This window comes from Procambarus clarkii, chromosome 32, assembly GCF_040958095.1.
Source record: "Procambarus clarkii isolate CNS0578487 chromosome 32, FALCON_Pclarkii_2.0, whole genome shotgun sequence".
In the NCBI taxonomy this organism is placed as follows: domain Eukaryota; kingdom Metazoa; phylum Arthropoda; class Malacostraca; order Decapoda; family Cambaridae; genus Procambarus; species Procambarus clarkii.
In genome coordinates, this window is record NC_091181.1 from 27,279,203 (window position 1) to 27,305,026 (window position 25,824).

At 38.7% G+C, this 25,824-nt stretch overlaps 2 protein-coding genes across 2 annotated transcripts in view; one reads left to right on the forward strand and one right to left on the reverse strand.

Annotated features, from left to right (window-relative positions):
• LOC123759309 (E3 ubiquitin-protein ligase listerin) overlaps positions 1 to 5,274 on the reverse strand; it is a 71,727-nt gene extending 66,453 nt beyond the window's left edge. The window contains exon 1 of the mRNA XM_045744195.2: positions 5,119 to 5,274. Coding sequence (XP_045600151.1) covers positions 5,119 to 5,178 — 60 coding nt within the window. The 5' untranslated portion in view covers positions 5,179 to 5,274. The remainder of the gene's footprint in view (positions 1 to 5,118) is intronic.
• A 127-nt stretch (positions 5,275 to 5,401) lies between these two features.
• The window catches only part of Hmt-1 (ABC transporter ATP-binding protein/permease Hmt-1), a 71,107-nt gene continuing 50,684 nt past the window's right edge, over positions 5,402 to 25,824 (forward strand). The window contains exons 1-5 of the mRNA XM_045744197.2: positions 5,402 to 5,420; positions 10,028 to 10,145; positions 16,432 to 16,720; positions 21,456 to 21,681; positions 24,882 to 25,032. Coding sequence (XP_045600153.2) covers positions 16,450 to 16,720; positions 21,456 to 21,681; positions 24,882 to 25,032 — 648 coding nt within the window. The 5' untranslated portion in view covers positions 5,402 to 5,420; positions 10,028 to 10,145; positions 16,432 to 16,449. The remainder of the gene's footprint in view (positions 5,421 to 10,027; positions 10,146 to 16,431; positions 16,721 to 21,455; positions 21,682 to 24,881; positions 25,033 to 25,824) is intronic.

Consider the following 25,824-nt stretch of genomic DNA (forward strand, 5'->3'; position numbering starts at 1 on the left):
TGAACTTTGGCGAGTTAATATTTCAATTATCCTCGACAGTGAAGAAAAACGTAAGAAATATTGAGAAGATTCGTGTTAGAATCATTAATCTAACCCTTTCGGTCATATTCAACAACATATGTTTACAAGAAAGACTGCTATCAAAATATACTAATAAATAAATAAATAAATAAATATATCTACCGGAAGTCCTTTTTCTGAGTAGCTGGTTACAGTTCCCCCCAAAATATGAGCAGGTTTGTTAGGCAATATCTATTTATAGGCAATATCTATCTATCAGGTTTGTTAGGCAATAAAAGCTTCATAGAAGGTTGTAACAGAACCCATGAGCACCACACCAGAAATAAATACAGTTTTGATATTCCTAGAGTACGACTTAATCAAACCAGAAATGCTCTACAAATCAAGGGGCCCAGAATGTGGAATGACCTTCCCAACCATGTTAAAGACTGTACCTCTCTCAACCAGTTTAAGTTAAAAACGAAGCTATACCTAATAAATTCCCTGTAACCTACCTTACCCCTCTGTTGTCAACCCATGTATGTTTTTTTGTTTTTTGTTTTTTTTTTGTTTTTCAATTCAACGCTGTTTGAATGTAATTTTCTGTAATAATTTGTAATTGTATTTGTGCTGCTTTTTCAACAATGTTCCCCCCTCTTTTACCTCTATTTTTATTTGTACTCAACACATTTTATTCTTTTTACCCATTAGTTTTAAGCTTTAGTCATTAGTGTTTTTTCCTGCCCGAAACGCTTTGCGTAATAGTGGCTTTAGGCATTGTATGTACTAGCTCTATCTATAAAGCCAACAAACTTTGTAAAATCTCTTTATGTATGTACCTTTACCTAAATAAAATTATTATTATTATTATTTTTATATTTTTATCAAACCCATGTTGCGTTGATTTTGCAAGATTGTTCACTGAAAGATGGTGAATGATTCCCTCCCTTAGGATTGTCTCCATAAGCTTGCAGATGTATGATGTCAAGCTGATCAGACGGTAGTTTCCTGCTGAGCTCTTGCTGCCTTTGTTGAAAATATGGGTGACATTTGCACGTTTCCAATCTAAAGGAACTATATCCCTTGGTCCAGAGATTTTCAGAAAATGAGCTTGAATGGTAGACATAGATCATATGCCAGTTCTTCTACGAGTTTAGATTGTATATACCGGGCTTTAGAATATTTTAATTTGCCAATGTTCTTCCTGATTATGTCGCACGTTATGGGTATATCCCTTAATTCGTTCTCTTCACCTCCGTTAAACATTTGTGTGAGTAATGGGATGTCGTCCAGTCATTCTAGTGTGAACACTGATGTGTATAACTCTCTGGGTGAGAGTTTTAAACATCATACAGGACGGAAAAACGTGTTTTCCGTCCTGCAGTGTAGCTTCTTGAGTTTGAAACCCTTTTTCCTTGTCTAAATAAATTATTATTTTTGGTAGTAATAAATTTACTATTAATAGTAATATATTTATTTATATTTATATATATATATATATATATATATATATATATATATATATATATATATATATATATATATATATATATATATATATATATATGTATATATAAAAAAAAAAAAAAAAAAGTTTGTGAGGGTACCACCTCTGGTGCCAATGTGGGGACCCATAGCCTCGGAGAAGAAAATAAAAAGTATTCAGAGGAGATCTTGTGGTTTCTCACTGAACACTAATATTATCTTCTCCTACCACCCCCATTCTTTTGTATGTACACATATATATTTACTTTATTTGAACTTCGTTACAAAAAAGGAGTTACATATGGGTTACAAAGATGGTTGTCATAGGTTGTCGAGTTCCTCCAGCTCCTCAGATGGCGGGCAGGAACCCTGGATGCAGTGCGCATTTCCCCTCTGTATCGCCATACTGAGGCGCTGGAAAAGAAAGCTTGCAGCTCTCGGGTCCCTTGTTGTTTCAATGAGTCCCTTGTTGTTGTTTCAATGTTGTTTCAATGTATATATATATATATATATATATATATATATATATATATATATATATATATATATATATTACAATAATAATAGTAATATTATCACTATTATTATTGGCAGTAGTAGTAGTATATATATTGATCAGCGTTTTAAAAAGTTTTGATGGGATTAGCCCTGTCATGTCTGGTTTGCAATGTTGTTAGCCCTGAGGCCCTTAACCGTTCCTGGTATGAGAGTCGACATAGTTCTGAAATGATTTTTGTCATCCGGTGAGGAGCTTTCTCCAACGCAAATATGACCTGAAGATAAGGTCTCCATGCTTGGATACAATAAGTGACATTTGCATGTTTCCAATCTTAAGTAACTACATCCATATAACGTACCAGAGTTGAATAACCATCTTATTTTCCTTGAAGATGGTAGAAGATTCATTTGATTGATTCATTTTCATTGATTCATTGATTCATTTGATTGATTCAAAAGATTCATTTGATTGTTCTTAGGATTCGGTTGGCTTTTGATGTTACTGCAGCTCCAACCGGTTGTTCAACTTTCAGGTATTGGTGGATTCTGACTCAAAGGTCATATTCTTTATCAATATAGGAACATTGTGGGGACTCCTATTATAATCTACAGGGTAAGATCCATGTTAAAGTCTGCATGTGAAGTTCCTGTGAAATTCTATGGAAATGTTTATGTGAAATTGTATGGCCTACCAAGTTCGTGTGAAAGTCTATACACCCTACGAAGATTCCTGTAAAAGGCTACGGCCATAGGAACACTGTGGGGACTCCATTTAAAGCCTACTGGGTAAAATCCCCATTAACGTCTACGCGCTACGAAGTTTCAGTGAAAGTCTACGGAGACGTTTACGTAAAGATATACTGTACTGCCTATTATCTTTCAGTTAAAGTTTCCCGCCTAAAAATCCTATTAAAGTCTCCTGACTAGGAAATTTCAGATAAAAGTCTGTGGGCAACTAATTTCGTGAAAATTTACGGGAATTTAATGTCATATCTCACCCAAAATCCAATAAAGGTGACGTTACGTCCTAATCTCACAATAAATTACCGCTCCAATGATGAGTATGGGGTGCACAATAAACGCTATGCCGTCCGAAACGCTATGCGTATTAGTAGCTTTAGCTATTGTATGTACTAGCTTTATCTATAAATCCAACATTATATTTGTAAATCAACTATATATGTACTTTTCCTGAATAAAAATTTATTATTATTTATTATATATTATAGTCGCTGTTGGGGGTAACAATAAATGCCAATCTTATCGAGGTCCCTCAAGGTCAACTACTGACCTTTCCTAGGATGTAACCCACAACAACAATAATATAATAATAATGATAATTCATAGTGTCGGGGGCAGGCAGCCAGAGTGTATTCATATACTCAGGTCATATATCCACCTTGCACTGAAATGTGTACAAGTCTCCAAACTTGATACATTAATTGTAAGTGACTCCTTATTGCTCTCAACTCTTTAAGACATAACTGTAACATGCTCGTGTCCGAAGCTAAACACAAATACAACAAAATTATTAAGGATGGTAACAGAGTCCATTTCATGTGGTCTCCATCTCATGTTGGCCTCCGAATGCATGATAGAGCTGATGAGTTAGCCAAAGAATCTGCCTTTAAAGGAGCCGTCGAGTGTAACCTTGGATTGTCAATGAGCAATCTGAGAGCAGCAGTACACTGAGAACTTCAACAAGATCTTGTAGATCTGAGGCAAAGTGAAATCGACACCAGTAATTCCATCTATCATCATACTATCATGCAAGAGGAGCCACACATCTATGGATCATCCAATAAAATCAGCAGACTTCTAGATGTTACTACTGCTCGGCTTAGACTCGGTTACAAGTATCTCTGGGAATTATCATTATCTGCCGATGTAGACCTGACCAAATGTAAACTGTGTCAACAAAATTATTCGCACACCCTCCGTCACTATGTGATGGAGTGCGAAAAGATACGTGAATTCAGACAATTCTATAACGAATGTTCCAACGATGTGTAAATATTTCATTCAAAATGATCTGCTACCAGAAGTTTTAGGCAAATATCCCCACTTTGCTAACTGTAGGTAGTAACTAAGTGATTGTAACCTATCCACCGCTGCCCACTGGATGAGGGGCGGTGTGCAGGACAAACATATAAATTTTGACACTAGCTCTCCACATATGTCAGTTGCTTAATTTAGAAACTGTACTTGTGGTCGATCTCGAAGCCATTGATGATGTGACGACGTATACTGAATTTTGTAACTAGCTCATCAAGATTGTAACTTGCTTAGCTAAATGAATTGTGGGGTTCAGTCCCTGAGCCCATTATGTGCCTCTGTAACCCTTTCCACAACCACCCACAAGATGGGTATGGGGTGCATAATAAATGAACTAAACTAAAACACCCCCCCCCCCCCAAGTCGAATTACTGATCCCGCCCAGGATGCAACCCCACAACATGCTGACTAACTTCTGAGTACCTACTCACTGCTAGGTGAACAGAGGCATTAGGTGATAGGAAATGCACCCAACTATTTCTTTCCCGCCCGGGATTCGAATCCAGAATTCCTGATTGTACGTCGAGAACGATCCCGACTGTACTACCGGGACCCCTGCTCCTTTTAATTACCGAGCGCGAGTACTTATTTTTTGCTAGGTGAACAGAGGGATCAGTGGCATGAAAATGTTGCCAAAACGTTTCTGTCCTGCCTCTGGAATTGAACCCATGACCTTTCGATTATGACTGCGTGTATCACTGCACCACATTCCAATGTCCGCTATTTTCACCCGTTACATTTATTTAAATAATAATATTAATACATTGTGTGTGGGGACAAGAAGCCAGTGTATATATACATGTTAGGCTTATATCGAGGTCCCCCCCCCCCGCCCTGCAGAGTAGAATTACTAACACACTCCAGGATACAACCCCACAACAAGCTAATTCCTGGGTACCTGTTTAGTGCTAGATGAACTAGTTGAACATTATATGTGATAAGAAACGCACCCTTCCATTTCTGTCGCGTCCGGGGTTCGAACCCGGAAGTCCCGAGTGTGAATCGAGAAGTAACCTGAAACATTATAGCAACTTTAAATATATATATATATATATAAAAAGTGGGCCTATAATTACTCACCATGGCGCTAGACATCTCAATAGATGAGGCAACACAGGATGGAATTAATTCTCCCTCCATGTCTAGGGTGATAGGAGATAGGTGCCACCGCCACCTAGTGACGGCCGCGGGAGACTACTGGGGTTGCCGGCTGCACCTCCAGTTGCATCCTGGCGCTCTGAACACGACCAGTACCGGAGTCTCGTCCTTTATCTCACCCTCAGACATGAGTCACACTGAATGAACCATTCAAGCCAATTTAGCATACTGCCTCGCCAAACCTACGTCCTGCGCCTTCTGCTTCCCCATAAATTTATTCATTGGTAATGTGTATTTTTCGTCTTGGTGATTAAACACGATGGCGATAAAAGTTTGTTAATAAATTAAATTATTAATAACTTTAATTATAAATTATATAAATTTGAACGTAATAAGAAGGGTAATAAACTAAGGGTTGTTAGCCCTGTGGCCCTCAACATTTCCTGATACGAGAGTTGACTTGGCTCTGGCATGATTTTTGTTGCACGGTTTTGCACTTTCTCCAGAACACCAGCGTTAGTCCTGCAAAATAGTAAAATTATTGATAAACTGGGAAAAAATGCAAAATGAAGCACTCGGAATTATACTTGGCTATCCTATAACTACCAAAGTTCTCAATATGCGGAAATAATTAAATTTACCTAGCATTCAAGATAGAATATTTTAAAACAATCTTATGATGGGACTACAGCTTCTGCGTGATAACAAAAGCAACATTGTCAGTTGAACTGTTAGAACACATACGCAATGAAACTAGCGAGTCTAAATGGAGTCAAAGAACAGCCACTCATATTAAAATGATGGGACTGCACGATGTATATACAGATGAAAGAGTACAGCACTTCCTTCCACCCTGGCAGATAGTACCTTTTGGCATCCTGACCCCTGCATACCCCACCAAGAAACTAATCACAAACAACCCTCATGCTCAGCTTGCTGCTAAACTAAGCACCATAGAACACATTCACAATATACAAACTAAAAACAACATAGCACACACGATATACACTGACGGATCACTCGATACAGCTACAGGGAGGGCTACAGGAAGTGCTGTTATTGCTCATTAGCCCGGTGGCAGCACATTTCAAAGGAATATGAGAGTTCACGGGAGACATCTCCCGTCACGCAGGGTGCAGTCGCACCTCCACAGATTTTCAGTATCAGCTCTTGATACTGGTAATGGCTCAAAAGGGCTACCACTTACGGGCAATTCATGCCCGTGTCACCTTTTGGGCGGCTTAATCTTCATCAATCAATCTTATAAGAGTTAGTAACTTGGCATCCACAATGCAAGCTGAATTGGTAGCAATAATGGTAGCACTCGAAATTATTGACAGCACTGAAGTAGACAGCTTAATTATTTCTGACTCCCTTTCCTCACTACTAGCAATAAATAGTTTGCAATCAAGTAATAACATGTTTTGTCTCCGAAGCCAGACTTAGGCTCGAATAAGACTTGGCTACAGGTATCTCTGGCAGTTCGGCTTGTATGAGAATCTAGATGAAGTAAAGTGCAAAGTGTGTGGACAAAGACACACACACACTCGAACACTATATCGTGGCGTAGTATGGTAGGGGGTAGGACAACATGGCCTTCACCACCAGGATAAGGTTGACAAATCCTTTGAAAGTTGGGTTCGGGAGGTTGTTGATGACCACCTCGGTGTCCTCGGCCCAGGTCTTGGATTCCTGATCTGGGCCGAGGACACCGAGGGGGTCATTACCAACAACCTTCCGAACTCAACTTTCAAAGGATTTGTCAAGCTTATCCTGGTGGCGAAGGCCATGTTGTCCTACCCCCTACGGGAGCCACGATATAGTGTTCGAGCGTGTGTGTGTGTGTGTGTGTGTGTGTGTGTGTGTGTCCTTGTCCACACACTTTCTGTATCGTGGACTGTAGTAAAACTGAGCCATTTAGAAATAAATCTAAACTCAGGTTGTATGTAATGGCATACCATCTTATTACTAAGGATAAAATACCTTACACTGTATCCATATTTCGCTTCCAGTAGATAAACGACATATGAGATTAAGAAAGTATATTGTGAAGATTAAAAATAACAAACAGCCGCTTCCCTATGACTGTAATATCTCTATTGCTCAATTATGTATTAGCGATAAGACCTACCATTAATGTATAATGATTACATTAAAGCTCTTGAAATAGAACATTCTCTGTAACTAGCTGACACTATAATTATAAGTTTTGAAGGGTAGATGAATTTATTAATGCAATAATCTCTGAGATGTTATAAAGACCTTTCGTGCCCTCTGTAATGCTTTTTGCGCTACCGCTCACAGGATGAGTATGGGGTGCACAATAAACTAGCCGCCCCCGGCGGCAACAACCAGCAAAAAAATCCAGAGCAGCTATGTCCCTTTAAACAAGCATGAGGTCTCCATGCTTGGATACAGTAATCCAAATGGGGGCTCACCAGAGATAATTCATTGTGTCGGAGAAAAGCCAGAGTGTATTCATGCGTTAGGCTTTTTCTTTTAAGGAGTTCCCCAAGGGTTGAATTACAAACAATGCCCAGGATGCAACCCCACAACAAGCTGACTAACTCTTGAGCACCTACATGGTGCTAGGTGAACAAGGCATTAGGTGAAAGGAAATGTGCCCAACCATTTCTGTTGGTTGGGCACCCCAGGGGACTCGAACCCAGAATTCTCGATTGTGCATGGAGAACGAACCCGACTGTACTATCGAGACCCTTCAACAAGTCAACAACTAAACTAATTTTTCTCAAATGATTTCCCAATATCGGAGATAGAAAGCCTGTTAAGTGCATGGCTTATCGAGTAGTAATTCTAGCTAGGTCAACGGCTGACCTTCCCATGGACGCAACCCACAACAGTTGCCTATTTACTGCCATAGGTGGAGAGAGGCATCAGGTGTAAAATAGGGAACGTGGCTAAACATCTCGTCCGGTCCGGGAATCGAACCAGGAATCATTCAGCTTTGAGCCCTTATTTAGGTTTTACTGTCAGGATATTGTTACTGTAGTTTTCGTGAAGGTTTCTCGGTGATGTGGAAAATTAGCTGACTCACTGTGAAAGGGACTTCATCCTCTATCTTAATTGTTATCTTAATCATTTTACCTCTCCTTATCTTTAGCAGAGTATACTCTCTGCTAGCTGAGACATACCAAGCAGCTCTTTTTAATTTATCCCTTATTTCTTTTCCGTTTTTGCTAGTGTAGCATGAAAAGTTTGTACTGTTGATATATTTTTTCCCTAAGATGGTCTTACACAGCCTGCTAAGATTTCAATTGTTGCTGCTGGGGGTGGTTAATTTATTGTACGCTCAACACACCCTGTGAGCTATAACGTGAAGATATTATCGAGGTCAATCGATTATTCGTTTTCTTCCTAAAATCCACAACAATTTAATTATAAGACAGGGGTGGTAAGACCAGTAAAGCTTATCTAAATATTTACTTGAGGGCCACTATTTCTTTAAAAGCCTCGACGAGGACAGGAAACCGGCGTCTTGTCGAAAGTCACCCATTTGTTTTGATGATTTTGTCGAGCTAGATTTAGAAATTCAGCAGCGTTTTTGGCATTTACAGCTTTAGCGGGTAGGAAGTTCCATAGGTTTATAATCCTATGGGTGAAAAAGCATCTGTGTTCTATGCTACATTGTGGCGTGTTGAGCGTGAACCCGTTGCTCCTTGTATGTGTTACATCAGACTTTTTGTCGCCCTTAAATAAACACAACAACATCTGACTTTTTGAAGAAGTTGTCTGGAAAAATATCCTCCAAACTGTTCAGTATTTTAAAAGTATCGATGAAATCAGCCCTGTCATATCTGGTTTGCAGTGTTGTTAGCCCTGTGGCCCTAAACAGAGTTGACTTAGTTCTGGTCGAATGATTTGTGTTGCCTGGTGATGCACTTTTTCCAGAGCAGCTATGATTTTTTGAAGATGGGGTCTTTATGCTTGGATACAATAATCCAATTGGGGCACACAAGAGATTTATTGAGTTGTATAACTACCTTCTTATCCTTGAAGTCAAAATTTCGTTTGATTATTCCTAGGATTTGGTTTGCTTTTTAACTGCAGTTCCCACTTGTGAAACATTCAGTGATTGGTGAATTCTGACTCCAAGGTCCTTTTCTTCATCATTCTGCTGCAAGGTAATGTTGTTGATTTAGCGGATGTATTGTGCATTATTCCCCACATGCAAAGTCCTGCATTTTCGATATTAAAAAGCATTTGCCAGTCTTCTGACAACTTGTAGAGTTCATGTAGGTTTGTTTACAAGGCCTCAATATCAAGTTTGCTTACTGTAAGTAGTGACTGTAAACTTTTTCACTGCTGCCCATTGGCTGGGTGTGGGATGTATGATTAGTAAACAATGTAACTGGCTCGCCATAGATGTAAATTGCGCTGTTTAGAGACTTGTGGTCCAGTTCGTGACCCATTTGTGATATAAATAATGTTGATATATGCATTAACTTTCGTGTAGCTAGTTAATCAGATTGCAGATTGTTACTTAATGAATTTGGGGTTCAGTTCCAGAACCTATTGTACGCCTCTGTAACCTTTTCCACCCCCGCCCACAGGATGGGTATGGGGTGCATAATTAATGAACAAAATCAATCAGACTAGGTGGCGCAAATGTGGATTATAACTCAATAATGGCGCCGAGGGTCTATGTTGCTGCTACCAGGCCTAGGCGACCCTACCGGCGCTTATTGAACCATTTGATGTGTATTACACAAGAGTACTCTACTATAATAAAAATAACAAAATGAGCTATTTACTCATTACTTGCTATAAAATGCAAATTTTCTTATTTGTTCTAGAATATATTTTGTTTATATGAAAAATAAATATATATTTTCCTAAGTGTAAAGTCTATACTGTAATCCGGAATTAACAGAGAGACCAGTGTAGTGTGAGAGTGTTGGGTCGGCAGACGGCAGGAGGACGCAGAAGCCCCGAGACCGCGCTGCTGACCACCGGTACTTGCGTAACTACCTGATGTGTTCATTATCAGTGTAAGTTACTCGCTTATTATCTTCTCAATGTCACTATTAGTAAATAATTTATTAGCATTTTTAATTTTGTGTAAACATGTACAAATTTTTTTTTTAGTCAGCAATCATAGATGGTCATATTTTGTTTGTTGTCTTATATAATTGTTTTAGTTGTCTTTCAAAATAACTAGAATCTAGTAGTGAAATACAATTTTTCCACTTAAGTGCTCATTAGGTTTTGCGACTTCTTCTAAATGGCATCATTTAAAATCTTTTTGGTGTAAGTACATGTACTGTACGAGAGGTGGCAAGATAGGCAGCCACCTCGCTACATGTACCAGTTTGTGTTTTCTCTACTTTTCTTGGCAAATGGTCGAGTTAAATATAGTTGAATATGTTTAGTCGAGTGCAGGTGGTGTCGTGTCACCAAAATATATTCTCACACAGCAGAAATAGTGGTTTTGTATCAAAATAGCAGTGGTGGCCAAAGCATTTAGTACTAGACTACCACCTAGATTGATTATATGATAATTAGCTAGTTATCTCTGTGTAAAAGGCTTCATTCATCTGCATGCTATTTAAAAATACAAATTAATTTTTGTTTAAAAATTGAAAGAAAATGTTCTACTTAAGCTTCATTGTAAGCTGGCCAAATAGAGTAATTAGAAATTCTTTAACTTAATTAATAACATAATCTGGTCAAAGCTGATATTAGTATAAACTCATTGGACTTCCAAGCCAGCACACCAACTTGTACCTTTAATCACCTCTTCACATATTAATTATTATATTGCATTACTGTATGTATTAATACTATACTGAGACATAAGTTTAGTTAGTATAGTTCATTTTATATGCCCCATACCCATCCTGTGGGCAGTAGTGGAAAGGGTTAGAGGCACATAATGGGCTCAGGGTCTGAATCCCACAATTCATTTGGCTCATATCAAGTGGGTAGCTAAGCTAGTTACAATTATTGAGCTAGTTAAAAAATTCAATGAACATTTTCTTTTTCTTTTATTTATTTATTTATTTATTTATTTATTTGTTTATTTTATTTATTTATATATAAGAAGGTACATTGGGTTTGTGAGAATACATAGCATAGTATTTACAATCTTGTAAAGCCACTAGTAAGCACAGCATTTCGGGCAGGTCCTTAATCTAACAGATAATTTTAAGTAGGTAAATTCTAGAAGAATTAATAAAATAAGATACATTGCAAGAAAAAAAATGAGATGAGAGAGATTAGTAAGTATATTAAAGCACATTGGTATATTAAAGCTCCGATTGATTACATTGACAGCTTGATTGGTAATTTAAACAAGATTAATAGGCAATCATAGATGGTCAATCATAGATGGTCAATCATAGATGATCAATCATAGATGATCATTGCAACAACAATGGGCTGGAGTCCGGTCACAAGTACAGTTTCTAACAAGTTAAGCAACTAACAAATGTGGAGAGCTAGTGTCACAATTGATATGTTTGTCCTGCACGCCGTCCCCCCATCCAGTGAGCAGCGGTGGATAGATTACATTCACTTAGTTACTACCTACAGTAACAAATGGGGAATATTTGGTTAAGATTTCTGGTAGCAGATCATTTTGAATGAAATATTTACACATCTCTTGAACATGTTATAGAATTGTCTCTGAATTCGCATATCTTTTTGCACTTTATCATATAGTGATGGAGGGGTAAGAATAATTTTGTTGACATGGTTTACATTTGGTCAGGTCTACATCAGCAGGTAATGGAAAAATTATCTGAGATACTTATAACAAAGTCTGAGCCGAGCAGTAGTAACATCTAGAAGTCTGCTGATTTTATTGCATGATCTATTGATGTGTGGCTCTTCTTGCATTTTAGTACGATAATAGATGGAATTACTGGTGTCGATTTCACTTAGCCTCAGATCTACAGGATTTTGTTGAAGTTCTTGGTGTATCATAGTTATCAGACTGCTTGTAGGCAATTAAAGGTTATAATTAACTCCTTCTTTGAAGGCAGATTCTTTGACTAACTCATCAGCTCTTATCATGCATTCGGAGGCCAACATGAGATGGGATAAGACATAAAAAAACTTCATTGGTCTAATTAGCTTAGCATGCTTTCCTGATAATTAACTACCTTGATTGATCGGTTGTACTGAAATGATAAAAGATCGGTGAACAGAGAACTTGAAAAACCTGACCATTGGATTTTCTGATGATCTAAACGGGCTGCATTGTGGGAACAAACTGTGGCGGCTCCACAATATTAGATTTGAATAGATACCATGTGTGAGAGAGAGCAAGGAAGGTCAGTGCGCAAGGTGGAGGATGGAGTATGAGGGGAGACTTGAGGATAGTTGGTGGTGCCAGCTGTGGGTAGTATTTTTTAACTGATACTGTAGTGAAATACTTGTGTGAGGAAAATGGCAGTCTCAATGTAAGTGCACATTTACTTGTCCTGTATATCTCTATTGCCTGTAGGTCTATATTTAGTTGGAAGGTTTTATTTTACTTGTTAAATAAAATTAAAAGGGTAATCCAGCATTTTTTCTTACTCTTATTTCCTCTTTCTCTTATTGGGAGTCAATAATTAAATATACAGTACTGTTGTAATAATCGCCAATGTCTCTGCTTAAAGTAGTCTTTTTTAAATGCTGTAACCAAAAATGCTGCCCTTATTTTAAATAACTCGTGTTCTAAAAATTATAAAAGTCTCTGAAAACAGGATACAAGAATGTTCAGTATGACAGAGTAAGTTGGATTCTTAAACTAATTATCTCGGTTTTAGGTTATGATAATATTGAATGTATAACAAAGGTGAAGAATGTAGTTGCATGAAGTTACAAAACTATACAGGTGGTACATTATAACAAACTGTATTACAAAAATAAGGTCTTGTAAATTAATTTTTTGGTCTCGTGCACTCGTATTAGGTTAGGTAAGGTTTGGTTAAGTTTGGCTTGGTTGGGTTTAGTGGAGTGTGGCTGGCTGGCTTGCCCTATACAATAGAAAAAACTTTTATATTTAAAAAAACATGGCAGTGAATGAAGTATTTTTTAGCTTTTTATTACTACAACTGTATGCATATAATGAACGTTATAATTTACTGTAATAATAATTATACAGTTATGAACAAGATTGGCAAAATATGCTCCTAATCATTTAAAATAACCCAAGCTATATCTAACTTCTTAACCTGGAGCATATTTAGAGAGAGTTTAGAGAGTTCTACTCCGAGTCTGGCTTGCAGGCTCGACTTGTGATAACTTGATCAAGCAGCCTGTTGCTTGGAGTGGCCCACAGGCCCATATATTCACTACAATCCAGTTGGTCCAGCACTTCTTAAAGTAACTTGTTAATCTACAATCATGTGGAGACTGTGTATAGCTTCTTGACATGTATATTTTCAATAATTTACTAAATATTTTTTTGCTTATTTTCACTATACAGTACTGGTCTCTTGTATGCGTAATTCTTATAATTGTGGGATGGGTTGACCAGAACTGGTAACAGGTTGTGTGCCAACTGAACTGCAATGATATCCGATACTAACATAAGTGTTTGTTTTTATTTATATATACAAGACTATATAGATACAAGATATGTATATAGATACAATACTTACATTGTTTTAAAACCACTAGCATGCATAGCGTTTTTGGCAAGTCCTTAATCCTAATTTTCCCTGGAATATGACCCGCCAAGTGTGTAACAATGGGGTACCCATTCACTGCTGGGTGAACAGAGGCTACAGTTAAGTTCCATTAACATCACCTCCTAAGTAAAAGGGTGCTTGCAGATTAAAAGATGACACACTGATATTTATATGTATGCTCTATTTTGCAATGCATGATACAATGTGCACTTGATACTGAATGGTTTAAGATATTGTAGATTTTTTCTAGGTATCATACATGATTTAATAATTTTAAAATGCATTTCACAAACTTATATAATGTTCTATAAACTGGAAATGTACATGTCTAGCCTTCTCATTTTTTACTAGACATCCCTTCAATCAAACAGTTTAACTATAAATTGGACACCAGGCATCCCGTACTAGGCATAGTTAATTTATTGCTTAATTATTATAATTACATTATTTATGCAACATTTCTAGGCTTTCAAAAGTGAATGTTTAAGAAAAGTAACATTAACAGTACTGTACAGTATTTACATTTCCAAAAAATTACAAATATAATATCAAAGAACCATCTCATTTGAACTTTACTTCATTTGCATAATTTAACTTGAATGGATGGTACTGATGAAACCCCTAATGAGCCTTTATCAAATATAGCCTTAAAAATGTGTGGAACCTTTGCATAGTAGCATATGATCTTTATTTCTATGTGCAGCATGAATGTTTTAGTCAAAATAATGATGCTTGGCCCCAGTTTCCAACTTTATTATTTTGTTTAAATTTATTAACCATGAAGGCTGAAGAAAATCTTTACATGTGCAATAATGGAAAATATTGTAATGTGTTTACTGCTTGCAAATAAACTTAATCACTATGCAGTATAATTTTTGTAGTATTAGTTTATTAATATATTTACTGTTCATTTTTTTTGAGTTGTACCATTTGGTTGCTTCCCAAGGCAAGGTCCTGCTATTCTTGTGGATGTGAACAGTTAGGGAGATTGCTATTTTGCACTGGTTTAGTGGGGATCTTTTTTGAATCTCCTTACCAGGGTTATACTGGAATTACTGCCAAAATGACCCCTGTTAGTTTAATTTATCTATACACAAACTCCTTTCAAATTCTGCTCTGCACTCAACAGGCCGTCAGAGTTCTCTGCCAATTACTAGTTGAACCCACCTGGTTGAGGGGGTGGGGGGTCTCATCTGGTCAAGGGAATGGACATGTTTTTATATCTCCACCCAAATCCCTCAATTTTTAACCAAGAATGAAACACAGCAGTTCATCTTGAAGGTACCCTTCTTGGTGTAGGCTGGTTTGTTTGACTGTTCATTGATTTATCTTCTGGTGTTATAGTCTTCCTGGCTTGGTGCCTCTTTTTGATAATTACTTACTCATCAATGTCTTTGTCAAGTTGTGGTTTTGTATTTTTATCTTCTGGCATGCTCTTAATGTTTTGGAATCTGTTAATGTTACTGTTAACATAATGTTAATGAAAAATGGAATCGGTCCCATGCTTATGATCTGTAGGTATTAGCCACACTGAAGATGTTATTATTTGCTATGTTTTGGACTGATACCATGACTAGGGGGTTCTGAAGGTCAAAGTGTGTGTTTGTACCACAACTGTGTTGCACCTGAGCAGCTCTTTGGGTGGGGGTCTGGAAGCCTGAAGGTTTGTATCTTTTAGAGATGTCCATTACCTGATTTCCTGTGGTTCCACTGAATGGTACAGGTTATAAATGTCTTTTATTGTAGATTAAATTATTCTTTCCATGAAAGATATTCAGCGGCTGCCCTTTCCTCTTATTTTTACTTCTCTAAATTTCAGGGGTTTTAGTTCTGTAAAATGCAAATTTCGCAGAGCCTGGGTACCCTGTTGACATGTGGGTGCCGACACTGTTGATGGTTAGTGGTGAGGATGCCAATTAGTGATTAGAAGTATTCCTTGGCAGTGTCTTTGATGTATAGTGCACTGAATGTAATTAAAGAGCTTTCAAAAGATCATTTTGGGCTGGATGACGTCTAATCCAGTGTCTCACTTGCACCAGTATGATTTTGTGGGAACGTGAACAAATTTCCATTGCACCTGTGCAAAATGTCAACCTGCCCTGATTCAGCATAGTTGTCTATGGGAATGGCAAGATTTTCTTAAGGAAGCAACCAATTACCTTACTAAGAAAGGTGCTTTTTAACTCGAAGCCATATTTCTTTAGTTTTAATCTTATTACAGTATTTTATTTGACAAACACCACTTATTTCAGTGTTTTGTCTTCCAGATTCATGCCTGAAGTCTATCCTTTTTCATATTTAGCATCTGTGAGCTTTACTTCTCGAATGTTGGTGTCTATGGGTCATACAAGCTCATAGTAATTGCATCTTAAATGGGGGGCATTATAAGAATAAAGTCCATGAACTTCCTGGATTCCAAGCTGTTGCCATAGTTTGACAAAGTTCATCTGAAGCCTATTAAAGTATTTTGTATTATTAAAAAAAATTCTTAAAAGACCCCTTGTTATCCCCCAATATCATAATAAATTGCAGTATCATTAAAATTTATCTTGTAGCCAGTCTACCCAATAATTTTTATATAAAGACCATGGTAATCATTTGTGTACACCATACATCTAGTCTACAACTTATAAAATAATCTATATTTTTCCAGGCATTAAGTAAATCCAGGATGTTGTACTGCCCGCCTAATGTCACATTCAGTAACATCTGGGACAACCATGGGATATCCCACTGCTTTTGGGATACTGTCACTGCAGCAGTGTATTCATTATTCATAATTTTATTTGGATGTGGACAATGGATTATGTACCGCAAGTATGCCACTGTGACTGACCAGTATTTGAGGCCCAAGTCAGTACTCTTTGGTATACAAGTGGTACTTACAATCTTGATGATAATACTCACAATTGCAAGATTAGCACTGCAAGCAACAGTCATTGGTGAGAAAACATAAGAATTTCTACAGAATTTTTCTTGCACTTGAGTGTAAAATGAAGAGAAGAATATTACTCAAAAGATAAACATAATTTTTTTGAATTAGTTCAGCAGTGATTACAATTTAGTATGGTTATCCTTTTTATTCAATTGGATATCACTAATACTGTTCAGATATTTGAAGTATTTTAATTTCAAAGAATGAGCATCTGCTCTAAAGTATTTAATGATAATCAAGAGTCTCATGAGTTTTCTTCAATAGAGTAACTGATAAGGTATTTATTTAAACACATTCTTTCTTGGACATTCAAAAGTTGCATTCATCACAGTTAATTTTCTGTAAGAATTTTCTGATATAGTGAATGGAATCTACCTCACTTTCTCTTAAATGCAAAGCAATGCTGGTCTGGTTTTATCATTCCAAGAACAGCAGACCCAGGTTTTGAAGGTGAAAGAGCTAGTTATTTATTCCCTAGATTTAGTGCCTGACCAAATATTAGCCATAATTGATAATCATAAATTTATATTTTTATTATACATGGACATAAGGCGAGAAGATAAATTAAAAAAAAATTAAATGTCATTCATTGCTCAAATAAACGTTTTTTCAGAGTTCCTCTTGAGTTAGTTGTAGTGTAAAATTCCTAATATGGTGATAGAGCCAATTCTGAGCTTTGATCACCTGGTCATTCTCTGAGGCTGGTGTTCAGCCATTTCCTGGACAGTTCAATTCAGACCTGATCATTGCAATCTTCACATCTTGGATGCAGCAAAAACTTGTCAAATCTGTCCCGCTGGGGTTTTATCTCCAATACAGTGTATTGAAATTCAACTTTGTTTGTTCAAAACATATGCCATATGTAAGATTTTGCTTTGCGTTGTGTGAATTTTCTGGTGTGAGTCCCCTTGAGGCATCTTGAAGCTATTACATTTATTCAGTGCCATGCTACTGGGTGGTATTAGTGACTAGAGTTCTTACTGGCCTACTGAGGACTGTGGCAGAACCTGGCCCCCCTCAGAGGTGCAGGGAGCAGTGGCACTATGAACACCTTACATTTAAAGTAATTCATGTCTGCCACCACCTGGGAAGATACCCTGAAATCCAGCGAAACAAAACAGACGTCTGCATGGTTAAAACTGAGACTACAGCCTCAAAACTGCCAAAAGTATTTCCCCCAACTATGAAAACAATTAAAATTTCATGAAACTAGTGCAAACTAGTTTGCCCCACCTTCTCCCCCCCCTCCCAAATGAGGGGATTAGGGAGGCAGGCCAGGTCAGGTCAGACAACCCCACCCCTGTCAGTTCTTATTCTGATGTGCCTGGTTGCTATTTTAGTTGCTCTGGCTCCGGTTTCCCATTTTTCAAGTGGTGGTTTGTCTTTGAGGCTGTTCATATGTGTTTGTGTAGCATGAGCCAGCAGTTTAGTGTGCTTGGAGCTGCATGTACTCATGGTTTTCTTCCCTGTGTGCTATTTAAGTGCTGCTCATGCACAATGAGGGTTGTCTTCCCTGGGGTGTTCGGGACACACTTCCTTCAGGGGTCTCCTCACTTGGGGGTCTCCCTCGCCCTTCAGGTTAGTCGGTGGTCTTTGGTTCTGTCTTTCCTCGGGTTGGGAGTGTTTTTGGCTGGTGGGGTGCACTGTAGTTTGAGAGTCCTGTTGGTCCTGTTGCCGTGCCAATGTATCTACCTGGTTGCCTGTTCTGTGGCTTCTTGCTGGGGGTTTTGAACTTTATTTCTCATTTTGTTCCTCTAGAGTTTGTCCCTTTGTCCTTTTGTGCTTGGGGGTTTCTTCTTGCTGTTTCACATTATTAGGTTTGGCCTATGGTGATTGTGCAGTTGCCCCCTTAACTTTTCCGTTGGCTTTGGGTGGCTAGGGTTGCCTGTTCCAGTTAGGGGTTACTGGTGTAGCATTCAAAGTGCCTGGACTTCCTGCTTGGCTCATTCACCCTGCAGGCCCTGGAAAACCCCCGTGGGCTCGGTTGTACTATGGATATCGCTTCAGAGCCCGCTCTCGCTTTGTGTGAATTTGTGGGTTGTTCGTTGCCTGTGCCACCTGGCAGTGTTTATACATTCTGCCTCCGCCATGCTGCCTGTTTGGTCGGTGACACCTTTGACCCTGAGTCATGTGGGACTTGTTCAACCCATTTGACTCATCTTACCCATTCCTCTCTTGACGTTCAAAGGTTTCAGGCGGTGACTGCTTTACACGTAAGGTTTTCCGTTTTACAGCGCTTGAGGATGTCAGGTTATATCTTGATTTTTCTGCTTGATGTTTAGGGACTTTAATTTGGAGGTGTTGGTCAATTCAACCGTGTTTCCATTTGCATCACCACCTTTCTTCCAGAGTCGGCAGGTTATGCTCTAGTCCTCTCCCCTTGCTTCCATCTCCAAAGCATCTGAGGGTTTTGGAATTGGGGCAGGGTTTAGCTCATGATGTAGCATGGGCAGATATGGTGTTTGCCCTTTCCAATATGGGCTCAGAGGCAGTTAAGAGAGCCTCTTGCTCTCGCCGAGGCTTCCGAGTTTTCCCAGCCGGCCCCTTCCTTCGAGGTCTTTCCCTCAGACTCCATTTTCATTTTCTGGGTGGTGGGCTTGTGGGGCTCTTCCCCAGGGGCACTCTTCTGCAATTCTTGTGGCTTGGGGGGAAGGGGGAGTCGGAGTGGGGCCCTTGGGGTCTCGTTTGATACTTCGTGAGCCCTGGTACCTTATGTGGAGGGTCTTTTTATTACAGGGTGTTGGGTTTTCTTATCCCCCTTCTCAATAAATGTTTCGAGTTGGGTGTGGCTCACCCCAGAGTTCATTTCCGTGTACCTTTGGGTTCTTCAGATTCATCCTTCTAGAGGTTTCGTTCCTCCCTGGTTTTCCCGGTGAAGATCTGGGAGGCCCTTAGTACATACCTACACGACCCAGTTTCTCAGTTATGGACCCAGAGTTCTTTTGAGTTCGGTTCTTCTTCCACTTATTTGGTGCGTTAAAAGGTTCTGGAGTCGTTCTGGATAGCAGATTGTCCTTTGTTTTCCATTGGGGCTTTGCACGTGTTTTGCTGTACCCGCATGCTTGACTGACAGGTGGTGATCTCTGTGTTGCAAGTTGTTTTGGGGGCTTCTTTTGAGCCCCTCAATGTGTGCCTCTTCACTCCTGCACCTTCCCGTGATGTGGGTCTTGTGCAGCTTCATGCTCAGGTTTCCCTTCTGTTGGCTACCTTGCTTGGTGAAGACCTTCGTGCCTGCTCACAGTTTGCTTGTCATGCGTTTCTCGAACCTCCTAGAGTTCAATTGTGATTGGTTCTCGGAGGATGTTGGGACGCTCATCGAGGTTCCTCGTGCAGGGGTCTTGGCCTCTACTGCTTCAGTGTTGGCTTCCCTGCTTAAGCTGTATGCTCCAATCCTTTAAGAGGCGGTTTTCTTGTTTTTTCGCCTCCCGTCTTGTGTCGGCAAGCCATGCTGGCAGGTGTTTGGACTCGGCATGGGCCCTGGCTCTCACTTGTGCTTTCCCTTTTTGTTCATTGTTGTTCCCCGAGGACATTCTCAGTTTTTGTCAGCTGCAGTTGTTGGTTGCCATCCTGTCTCTAGACTTGTGTACGCGTGGTGGTCGTACATACATGGTCATTTTTTTTTTTTTTTTTTGTCATGGGTGTGCCTTGTTTATTCTTGTCTGGTTGATAAGGCAAGTTTTGGGTATACAGTGAACATAAGTTTTGTGACCAGGTATCTGCTACAGACTTTGATCCAGAGTGACTTTTCTGGATGTGTTCAGAGTATCTTAACCCACAATTTAATGTTCTTTGAAACTAGCTCTGCACTTTCCTTTCTCCTGACGTCTGTGACTCTGTAAGCTCGAGCTGGGATAGGTGGGAAGTGGGGTTCCTCCAGATGTGTGTTTTTAGTGTGGGTAGTAACATCTGGTGATGGGTTGGGGTTGCTGCAAAGTTGTCACCTAGCAGTTTGACATTGGTACTTGATAGACTCCATTAAGTGAAGCATTGAGAAGACAAGTTAATTACTGTAAAGTTGAATGAGCCTTCATGAATGAGGCCTGACAGCTGAGTGGACAGCGCTTCGGATTTGTAGTCCTGCGGTTCCGGGTTCGATCCCCAGTGGAGGAGGAAACAAATAGGCAAAAAGTTTCTTTCACCCTGATGCCCCAGTTCACCTAACAGTAAATAGGTACCTAGGAGTTAGACAGCTGCTACGGGCCGATTCCTGGGTGGGTGTAACAAAAAGGAGGCCTGGTCGAGGACTGTGCTGCGGGGACTCTAAGCCCCGAAATCATCTCAAGATAACCCCAAGATAATTTCACATGGTCATTGTGATGTATTGAGAATTCTTGAGTGGGCTGATGGAGGCAATTTGTAAAAGAGCACAATGCTAAAGATGTGAAGGTAGCACAGATCAGGGTAAAATTTGGTAATGTCCACAGAGAGGTGGACACTTGCCCCCAGGTAGTGACCAATTGACTTGTTCAGGAAGGAATTTTCCATATATATTCAGTGCCTTGTTATTTTACTGTCATCCCAGTATTATTGCAAATTAATTTTATAATATTTAAAGATATTTTTCAAATGAACTTAATTTACTAATAACACTGCAATTAAGCATAATGATATACTGGACAGTATTGTCATAATATTCAAAAGATAATTTTAAAAGTATAGTATAGTAATTAGTTTTGTTAATAAATGTAAATTACAATATAATGTGTATCACCACTAATGCTCAAATGATCTTTTGTAATCAGGTGACCATGTTATCTATGGATATATGATTCTATACTTTGCCTGCAACCTGGTGTGTTGGCCTCTGTCTCTTCGTATTGTGTTCTTGGAGCGCAATTATCTCCTGCCAACAATACCTACCCGAGGGCATGGGGTTGCATTGCTTGTGTTCTGGACACTGGTGTTTGTCAGTGAAAATCTTGCCTTCCTCAATCTAAGAAATGAAGACTGGTGGTTTGACCTTTCAACGTGAGTACCATTTTTGTTTCAATTTTGTATATATTGTACTCGTTTTTTTACTTAATGTAACCGTCATATATACACACTTGTATTTAATGAAGAAAAATTAATAAGAGCTTTGAAATAAGAGAAAACTGAGAAGAAATAGGAGTTACCTCCTTATTGATAAATGACTACTTACTGGAATAGTATTAGGAAGATAAGCATTGTATGAAGTAGAGTGCAGTTAGTGATTGTTAACCTTTGGAATGTGCAATTGCGCCAATCATTTACCTAACCTCTGTGCTATTCTGAAGCAATTTGAAACAAATCATTTTGAATTTTTTCTAAATAAGGTAAAAATGGTAAGTATGGATTTTTTTATTATTTTAAACATTTTATGTATTTTCTTGAATGTATGGAAATTTGTACTGCACTGTAAGTGCTGATACTGACGTTTTAGGTCGTGAATTTAAAAAAGCCCTTTCCCCATTTTCCCAAAAAAAGGATCTAGTTTTATTTGTAAATCTGGATGATTTGTTAGTGAGTTGGTGCTTATTTTCCATGACACAGAACCTTTCACCATGTAAAATATGGTGAAGACGTCTGTGTTATTTTTTAATCTCTAGTATTTTTATTTTATACTGCCACTTACCTTCATAAAGTAGAAAGTAGGGCAAATTATAATGTACACATGATATTCCTAATGAGATTTTTATTGTTCAATGTTTACACTTTTATGTTTAATTCTGCCTTCTCTTGACTGTCTTGTATCAACAGCATGCTCAAATATGAGGTGCTATATTTATTTTTATTGTAATACAATATCTGTATCACTCTGTTGCCTTTTAAATACAGTAAATTGAACTTTAGCAGTCACATGATTGTACAATATTTGTGTACTGATGCAATGTGTTGATGTATCTGTCCTTAACATTTACAACTTTAACCACTGTACTGCACTGCACAACGTGCCTTTAGGTGCTCGACAGATGGTGCGCAATGCGCCTCGGGGATCTTAATAGGTATAACGTACAATTCAAAACTGGAGTGGTGATGTGGGTACAAAATTGATGCTTGAGGGCCTCGGTGATCATCCGCCATTTTGAAAAAAATCCCAGCATGCCCCAGGGCCATGGGGAGCCTCGGTTTCAAGGAAGCAACCATGTCTGACGCATCGTCTGCGAGCTCCCGCTCCACAATCAATCGCGGTCAAGGAAAACGACTGAGGAGGAAATACGTGACATATTGTACGATGATGGAGCAATGGATGATGAATTAGACTACGATTCAGAGAAAGACCTAACACAAAGGTCTGACACGAGTCAACACGGCTAGGGGTCACCACCACCACAGGCATGTCCTCTGATGCGAGTTTTAGTGATAGTACGTGTGAAGAATTATTCTCGGGCTTCAGTGACATAGGCTCCGATATAAGCAGTGTTGACGAACCGAGTACGAGCAGCGATGGTGTTACTAGGCAGGGTTTTGTTGCCCCAGCAACATGCCAAGGCAAGTGGCAGCGTGTCATGCGGCCAGAGGACAATGATGACACTGTTCCCTTGACATCAGGAGTTCATCGTAGGTCTACACTACGCAGAACAGTCTAAGTCTCCTGGCATACCTACATGCAGCTCTAACACAAGATGGAGCAGTGTTTTTGGAGCTCGTGGTGGTGTTGGCCGTGGTGTTGGCACCAAAATCGAACCCACAGGCGTACTTGTGTGGGAGGATTGTGAGATTGTCCCACTAATTCCAACATTTGATGGTACCGATGTTGGTGTTACACCGTTATTCCCCCTATACAGATGATAATATGGGTGAAATTGACTATTTTATGGCATATTTTGATAAGGAATTTATGGACCATCTTGTTGCAAAGACGATCAGATATATTCACAGCCTCGTTGACACCGGCATTTTACCTGTCTCTCGCATGACACTATGGAAAGACACGACAAATGAGGAAATGTGTGTGTTTTTATTGAGCATGATGGTGAAGCATTCTGAAAAACACATGATCCAATATTATTAGAGCAAAGGCAGCCTTGTTCCATCCCCTGTGTTCAACAGGTACAAGTCACGTGCTAGGTTCCTGTTGCTTCTCGGGTGCCTGCACTTTAAGAACAATGATAATGAAGACAGGACAGACTTTGGAAGGTGCAGAAGATTTTTGGTGATATGAGAAGTTCCATGACTATTTTGTACCAGGACAGAATGTGGTGATTGATGAATCGCTAGTCCTCTTCAAGAGACGACTGGTGTTCAAGCAGTACATCCCATCAAAGTGGAACCGGTTTGGACTCAAGTTTTTTGTGCTTTGTGACCGTAAAACTGGTATTGTCATGGACATGATACTGTATTCAGTTGTTGAAATACCAGGTCAAGATCCACACGGGTTCTCCGGCAGTGTCGTCAAAACACTAGTGGAACCATTGCTGAACAAGGGGCATATACTGTTCACAGACAACTACTATATCAGCCCCTTATTGACCAGATTCCTCCTTGACCACAACACTGGCGTATGTGGCACTGTCGAGGCCTACAAGAGGGAAATGCCAGTGTTTGGCATTGGTATTGCAGTGGGTGATTGCCAGCTGTGAAAGTGTGACAATATCTTATCAGTGCACTGGAGAGACAGATGCGAGGTGAATATGTTGACAACTATTCTCACCGGTGCCATGTTGGACAGTGGCAAAAGTTCACTTTCAAACACGGTTCCCAATATATAAACTTGTCATTGACTACAATGTAAACATGCGGCTAGTTGATAAATGTGATATGGTGTGTGAACGTGTTCATTATACATAGGATTAGCCCCGCAAAAATATATAAATGCATTTGCATTTGTGCAGAAAAAATGAACAAAAAATATTTGTGGCTACTCACGCTTGTTGAAGTTGGCACGCGACCAGCTTCGGGAGTCTACGTCACTGCGCCAATGCGGCCAAAGTAAGTACAATTTTGATTTTATTTCTACATATGTGATCAAGGAAGGGTATTTATCCTTTTGAAAAGTAAAAAAAAAATGTTTACCAACAATTTATTTCCTGCGCACCAGGGGTGTGCCATATTTGGAGGCAGAGCAGTGCAGTGGTTAAGCAATTCTTTGTATTTCTATTTATTTACATCTTTAATGTATTTGCTAATTAATTGTATTCATTGTTTTGTTAATATTAGTAAGTTACACTTATATATCTGTGAATATAATTTGTTTTTTCTTTGTGCAGGGTAACAGATAAGTTGGAGTTTTCCCTGTTCATTGTCCGCTACACATGCGGTTGTCTGCTATTTATTCTGGGACTGAAGGCCCCTGGAATCTCATCCCTCCAAGATTATGTAAATTTTGGAGGAACATTTATTGATCCTGAAATCACTGATGTAAGTGAGAATGATTTATATTTTCCACTGCACTAACAACAATTGGCTTTTCTTTGTTATTGGTCTTTTTGTTTTGTTTTCCTTCTTTCGAAGGGCTATCAATATAGTTATGCATAACCTTGTATGCTCTCTCCATCATGCTTGTGTAAATTTTTTTGCTTCTTTATATTTAGGCATTATATAATGTCTGCATTTATTTACTGCTCTGTTTTAATGTCTGCAACTGCTTGTTTGGAGGCAAGATTTAATCAATGATAAAAAATCTTATTTGACTATTTTAACTTATAGTTAACACATTAAGAAAAGTCGTGAGCTATGATAGGATATTGGTGTTAGCCAAACTTGTAGAACAGAACTGGTATCATTTTATTGGGTTTCTTGACGTTAACAAGTCAGAAGCAACTACTTTATGGATCCTGATATTCATGATTTGATTTTTATAAATGTATTGTATGTAGATGTTTCCTGCAATGAAATGTTTTGCATAATTTTTTAAACTTAAATTGCCGACACATGTGATATATATAAAACGGGTTTTCAAACTTGGGTACACATACCCCTGGTTCTCTCTAGTATGTGTTACAAGGCTGCTCAATTGACTAGAGCAACTTTGGGACATAAAACAGAGCACTAGAGGTATGTGTATCTGGTTTGAGAACACTTGATTATACAGTTTATGTTGAGCAAGACAAAATGATGAAAGATTTGCATTATGTTGATCAACATTATTATTATTATTATCACAGGAAGTGTTTTATTGCATATAATATTAGGTTTGATGAGTGAAAATCA